The 6,756-nt window shown below is 49.8% G+C and overlaps 1 protein-coding gene across 2 annotated transcripts in view; it reads left to right on the top strand.

Annotated features, from left to right (window-relative positions):
- The window catches only part of Mrps35 (mitochondrial ribosomal protein S35), a 26,196-nt gene that overhangs the window by 1,889 nt on the left and 17,551 nt on the right, over positions 1 to 6,756 (top strand). For both annotated transcript variants that reach the window (XM_055605595.1, XM_055605596.1), the window contains exons 2-4: positions 1,003 to 1,040; positions 2,377 to 2,544; positions 4,435 to 4,495. In XM_055605595.1, the coding sequence (XP_055461570.1) occupies positions 1,003 to 1,040; positions 2,377 to 2,544; positions 4,435 to 4,495 (267 nt within the window). The remainder of the gene's footprint in view (positions 1 to 1,002; positions 1,041 to 2,376; positions 2,545 to 4,434; positions 4,496 to 6,756) is intronic.

The raw sequence follows: 6,756 nt of genomic DNA, 5'->3' as shown, positions 1-6,756 counted from the left end.
ATACTGCCCGCCTTATCATTCAGTGTTCTCCAGAGAGAGAGAGAGAGAGAGAGAGTCCGTGGAATGGGTGGATGGTGTTGGTTATTGTGAGCATGCTTTAGGGAGGGTTGGGGAAGGACTGGAGCTTTGGGATAGGAGAGCCAGGGAGTGTTAACAGGACAGTGGGCTGTTCTGTCAGAGCCTTGAAGGTGATCGGTGATCGTGGAAGAGGTGGTCCAGGAGAGAAGGAAGTTGAGAAGGATTATGGTATGAAGGCGCCCTGCAGCCGTGGAGCAGTAAGTCTGCTGGAGACTGCGGACAGACGTGAGGGATCGTGCGTGCTATGCTGAAGTCGTTTCTTGTCCTCCCATGTTCTTGACTAAGAGTAGCCTCCAGTAGGACAGTAAGAATGAGTGATGTAATGAAGTGATAATGAGTAGTCTAGCATAGGATACGCATATAGACGTGCTTGGTGAATGGAGCTGTTTCTGTAGAAAAGCAGTTAGTTAAGCACGCCTAGAACAAACTGTTCAAGTACTTTTGGTCCTCAAGGAATCTGCCCCTCTACAGTCCTGGGACCAGAATGTCCTTTTCTTGAGTTTTGTTATTGGTAATATGGACATCTCAATCAGTTAGCTCTAAAGATTTAGAATGCTTTAACTTGTTTCACAACATGAAATTTCGATACTATAAACCTTAGAATTAGTGAAACTGTTTCCTTAGCTGGTTCTGAATGTTGCACGCCTGAGATCTCCACACTTGGGAGATGAAGGCGGAAGGCTTGCAGCAAGTTGAGGAGCCTGGGCAACCGTGCAAGACCCTCTTCTTGTGTGAAAGGAAGGAGGTGTTCTGTAGGTGATGAGCTCACTGTGTCACAGTTTCCGTGCAATTTCTTTATTCCTGTTATTCTAAACTTGGAGAAAATAGGCTGTTCGTGTTCATGTCACTCTTCACCTTAAATTGACTTAGAGCTGTGGGCCAGTGAATGTGAACAATGCTTCATTATGTGTTCTTGTCTTTTAGATGTGCTATCCAGAAGCGAAAAGCCGAGGAGAAGAAAGGTACATGTGTGTTTACTTTACTTTGCCCCGTCCTAGTCCTAGTGGTGTCTAAAGCCCTGGGTGAGGCCGAGGCTGCTGCCAGAGGAGGCTTCCAAGGTCTTTGGGCTGCCGTGGCTCTGCTGGTGCTCAGTCTCCAAATGCATCATAGGAAGAAGGCTCGCTCAGACACGCCCAGAAAGTGTGCAGAGCCAGGGTGCAGGCAGCTTGATTGGTGCAGCGGTTAGCACCATCTCGCCAGTTATCCTCTGGCGTCTTCAGGAGTTAGGGGCACCCGCAGTGTTGGCCTTGGGGGTGGCTTAGAGGAGCACTCCTGGACACATGCTGTGCTGATATTCATGGCAGCACTGGACTTCGCCAGCCTGAGCCCCATGTTAGGGAGTATTTATTTTTATTTCGGCATGTGTGTTTGTGTGAGCGTGAGTTTATGCGCTCCACATGCATGTTGGGGGCCTGTGCAGGCCGGAAGAGGCTGTCACACTAGCTAGAGCTGGAGCCACCTGACGTGGGTGCCGGGACAGAGCCTGGGTCCTTTGCAGGCACAGCAAACGCTCTCAACCGCTGAGCCTTTAGCCCCAAAGCCTGCTTTTTGTATGGGGTGTCCCCTTCTGTGTAATGCTGTTATTACACACATGTGTTTCTGTGAGTGACTAAGCTATCAAGTCACTTTTCTCTGGGCCTAGGAGACATATTCTTAACTGTTGAACCTTCATTGTGCTTACTGTTCTTTAAATGATTTTTTAATTATATGTGTTTATGTGAGTGCTGTTTTTTAAATAAAATTTTTTAATTATATGTATTTATGTGAGCGAGTACATGTATGTGCGTGTGTGCGTGTACTCTTGCTTGTACACATGCGTGTGTGTGTGTGTGTGTGTTTCAAGCCCACGCTGTGGCACGTGTGTGGAGGTCAGAGGATAACTTTCAGTAGTCACTTCTTTACTGTGAGTGTTTGCACTCTTCCTTATTCCCAAGTTCCTCCCCCTGCCCCACCCTACCCTCACAGCCTCCTGCTCCTTTTGAAGTGAGGACTCCTGCAGCCCAGGATGGCCTCAAACTTGAGGGGTAAGAAATGTGACCTAGAACTTTAAAAAAAAAAAAAAAAAAAAACGTTAAAAGATTGGTTTATTTTTTATTTTACTTGTATGAGGGTTTCCCCTATGTGTTTGTGCACGTGCGCCTGCCCGAGTGCGCCTGCCCGCGTGCGCCTGTAGTGCCTTGTATGTGCTTGCTATCCAAGGAAGCCATAAAAGGCATCAGATTTCCTGAACTAGAGGCCAGCTTTTGTCTTAAAGAAAAGCGTATGTTTACATTTGACTGTTAGTATTTCGTCTCTTAGGCCCTGCCCCCCAGGACGGAGAAGATGGACGCAGACCAGGACTGGCCCAGCGTGTACCCTGTTGCAGCGCCCTTTAAGCCCTCGGCTGTCCCTCTGCCTGTTCGAATGGGGTATCCCGTGAAGAAGGGCGTGCCCATGACAAAGGAGGGGAATCTCGAGCTTTTAAAGGTGTGTGGCTGGTTCAGGGCTCATCCCCTCCCCACCCCACCCCTCGTGTGCAGCAGAGGGAGCCGCTGCTTAGGGTCAGATCTTTTCTTTGGGGACAGTGGCTATTGCTCGAGATAAGAAAGACCCAGTCGTGGGCCTTTGAGAAGACTGAGCAGTCCCGTGGCTTCCCTGTGGCCTTGTCTAGTAACCGCAAGTGGAACTCAGGAGGCCAAAAGAAACGGATGCTGAAAATCAGGAAGTTCAGATTCCACTCGGGTGATTGACTTTCGTTCTTTTGAGACAAGAAGCCGGGGTCTGGAGTGGCCTTGAATATCTATCTTCTGATCCTCCTGGCTCCACCTCCCAAGTGCTAGAGTTGGAAAGCTTTGCTGAAAGAGAAGGGAGGAGCTGAGCAGGGCAAGGGGTGCCGGGCCCAGCAGTGGGGGGTGAGACTGGCCAAGGAGAGACCTCCAGAGGCAAGAAAGCAAACGGCGACGGCAGGTCCTCAGAGAAGAGCTCAGTGTGGACACCTGTCCCGAGCCAGTGCGACACCGACGTGTGCGCAGCTGCAGCAGCTGCTGTTTTTCCCTTGCGTGACCCTGAGATCCGTGTTTTCATGTCTCAGGGTACGAGAACCACCACAAAAGGCCGTCCATCCCATCGTCCCAATGTCAGCCCCCTTCGCCTGGATTGTAAATAGTGTGTCCCGACCAACGGTCAGCATTGTTGGCAGGTTTTAGCCTTCTGCTTTTTACTTTTCCTTTGCAAATGAGTTTAAGATGAATTGCTTTTTACATACTTAGCGTTATCATTGAAAAGTAAGCTGGTGGGGGCTGCAGAGACGGCTCAGCAATTATGAGGACCTGGGTTTGACTCCCAGCACTGAAGGGCAGCTCACGACTGTCTGACTCCAGTCCCCAGGGAGGCAGTGCCCACCGGCATGCCCAGAGCTTGTGTCCACATGCAGGCAGAACACATAAAATTGAAAATAAGTTTTTTTTAAGATAGAGCTCTTAAGATTCATTTTAAAAATGTACTGGTAAAAGTTACCTGTGAAGGAATCAAATCTTTGGCCTTTCCTGAACGTTGTATAACTTCCCGCTTCACTCTGCCAGCTGAGTGTGTTCCTCATGTCACTGATCACTGAACTCCCCGTGAACACGGGCATGGGGCATGCTTTCAGTGCCACACTTGGGAGGCTGAGGCTGGAGGGCCAGGTGTTGATAGCAAGTCCCAGGCCAGCCTGGCCTACGGGAGACTGCTTCTCAAAAAACTGATTAATAAATAGTCAATTGTCAAGTCAAGACTTGCTACTTCGTTCAGTTTATAAAGTTCTTATGTGCAAAGCAAAAATAATAATATACCAGGTTTCTTGGAGAATTAGGTGATTGACAGATTGCTGTCCTTAATGCTTTCAAAATTTTTATTTTTATTTTTAAGACGGTTTTGCTCAGGATGACCTTGACTTCATGACCTCCCTGCTTCGGTCTCTGAGTGCTGGCGTTGCAGGTGTGAGCTGACATGCTCTGTTTGCCTCCAGTGTTATAGTGGAGCTGCACGAGGACTGGAGATACGTGAAAGGAAACCCGTGGACGTGTCAACTTTTTGACATGATTGCGGAGTTGATGTCTGCTGATGCTGGAAGAGCTGTTGAGGGTTACTTAGATTGTGTACTGGGCTGTGGTTGTTTGTAAGAATACGACCCTTCCCTGTGTTTATGACAGAACTGGCAACATTACCTCTAGGCCCAGCTGCTCAGGAGGCTGAAGCAGGAGAGCCCCGTGAGCTTAGGAGTTTGCAATTACCAGAAAACATAGTAAGACTCCAGTTCACAAAAACAGACAAAAAGCGGGTGGAGGTAGGAAATTTGGTTGTAATTTATTCTTTTTAAAACATCTATCTCTGTTTTAGATCCCAAATTTCCTGCATTTGACTCCTGTGGCAATTAAAAGGCACTGTGAAGCTCTGAAAGGTACGCTTTCTTCTGGGAACGTGCTGCTGACTTTGAACACAGCAGAGGATCTGAGGTCTAATGAGACAACCTCGCGTTCTGAGTCACTGTCTTTTTCTTAACTTTGGTTATGTTAGAGGATTTTGTTCTTGTTTGCTGGTTAGCTCAGGTTGCAGCCAAGGTAGCCAGAAATTCACTGCATTCCTCCTCCTCCTCCTCACTCAGCCTGTTACCGCCTCCCCGCCCCTCCCACTACACAAAGATTTGTAAGTCCTTTAAGATGCTAAGTGAAAGGGGGGCTTATGTCTCTTACTATTATTACTGTCTTGAGTGTGGACGTTTTGCCTGCCTGTGTGTTTGTGCTCTGTGTGCATGCTTGGTGCCCAAGGAGGCCAGAAGGGCATCAGATCTGTAACGAGTTAAGATGGTGTCAGCCACCACTGGGTGCTGGGAACCAAACCTGGGTGCTGGGAACCTTCCCTCCAGAGAAACAGCCAGTGCACTCAACTGCACAGCCACACCTCACAGCCCTTTCATAAGTACTTTTTGCTGAGTACTACAGGGTCAGAAAAAATAAAAAGGGGTTGAAACCAAGGCATGGTTATGCACACTGTAATCTTCGCACTGTGTAGGCTGAGCCAGGAGGATGGGCAGTTTGAAGCTAGCCTGGTCTGTCACAATATCAAAAATCTAAACTAACAAGACAAAAAGAAGCGAAAAACAAAGCCAGATATTTTTAAATTACCAGCTGGTAGGCAGACTGTTAGCCTGGTTCCGTTTTATGTTTAGAAAACAAACATCATGCAGAGTGTTTAATGGCTGAGCAGGAGCAGGCGGCCAGTCTAACTGTCAGAGTGTGAGGCTCAGGTTGACTTTGTGTTGGTGTCTGCTGCCCTTTGCTCTGGCATGGCCTGACGTGGCTCTGCCCTAAATACTGCCCTTCAGCTCAGTCTGTTCTTCCAAAGCTGCATTGCTGCATTTGGTCACATTCTTGATCTTCCGTAAAATGAGTGAGTTCAGACGTGGAAGTATATAGTGTAAAAACACATGATTTGCTTATTTTGCCACTCGTGCACGCAACATATTTTTGTCATATTCGGCTCAGCCCCACCTGATACTCCTCCCACTCCCAGTTTGTGACTGACTTGCTTATTTGCTTGCTTGTTTGTTTACGACTATTGGTAGATGATGGTGTTGAGGTGGGTTTTTGTTTTTGATTTTTTTGGTCAAAGATGTTCCAGAGACAGAGGTCTGGCTTGCACTGGTCCGTTTTACTCTGCCGGTGTACTCATGGTGTGGGCTCACCTGCTGGAGCATGGGCTGACCTGTAGGGGTGAGGAAATGGGATTTTTAGCTGGGGTTGGGCACTCCCCCCCCCCCCCCCCCGATTCCATGGGGCCACGGCTGCTGAGCCATCGTGAGCACAGCGATCTTCCGTGTCCACACACTGTCACCGTGCTCTGCCCTGGACCTTGGCTTTGGTCTTCCACGCCCACGGCTATGGTGGTCACTAGGCCTGGGAGCGGTGGTGTGACAGATGTTGCAGTTGCTGCCCAGCGTTCCTCAGGCGCTTGGGCGGGTGTGAGCGTGCTTTAACGTGGTTCCCTGCACAGAGCTGCTTTGGTGAGGTCCTCGCCTGCCCTCGTTTACGGGTATGGAGATGTGAATTCAGAGCGCAGTGTCCCTGTGTCCTGGAGTCACGTATGTTCCACTCGTGGCTTCTTGACCAGGTTTACAGGATCAGGCCCACGCCTCCTCCCGTGGCCTTTAGCCCAGTCAGAGTGGTTGGCTACGTGCGGGGTGTGCGTCACTTTGCACGCATGCGTGTCTCGCCACCTCATTTCTTCTCATAACTTGGCTCACGGCTGAAGAGAGTGTTGATGGCTGCCCACCCCAGCCGTACACGGCAGCTTCTGTTAACTGGCCGTTGGGGGGAGTGCTTCCTGCTCGTCGCCGCTGTAACGCCTCTGTGTGAACCGCTCGTCAGCAGCACCAGAAGCTTACTGTCAGGGACTTCTACAGCGGTGACAGCCCATCCCTCGGTCTCCGGGCACCCTGACAACACTGGGCTGACTGTCCATACGTGAGTCCTGCTGAGAGTGGGGCCAGTGCTTGCTGCAGAGGAAGAAAGCACAGGAGACTGCAGAGAGTACTGCCTCACCACTGACCGAGGAGGAGGGCTAGACCTCAGGAGCGGGGCTAGACCTCAGCACAGGCTAGACCTCAGGAGCGGGCCTAGACCTCAGCACAGGCTAGACCTCAGGAGTGGGGGCTAGACCTCA

This window comes from Psammomys obesus, unplaced genomic scaffold (assembly GCF_907164565.1).
Source record: "Psammomys obesus unplaced genomic scaffold, mPsaObe1.curated_primary_1811, whole genome shotgun sequence".
Taxonomy (NCBI): domain Eukaryota; kingdom Metazoa; phylum Chordata; class Mammalia; order Rodentia; family Muridae; genus Psammomys; species Psammomys obesus.
Note: the sequence above shows the minus strand (reverse complement) of the source record. Positions and strands in the feature narration are given on the sequence as shown.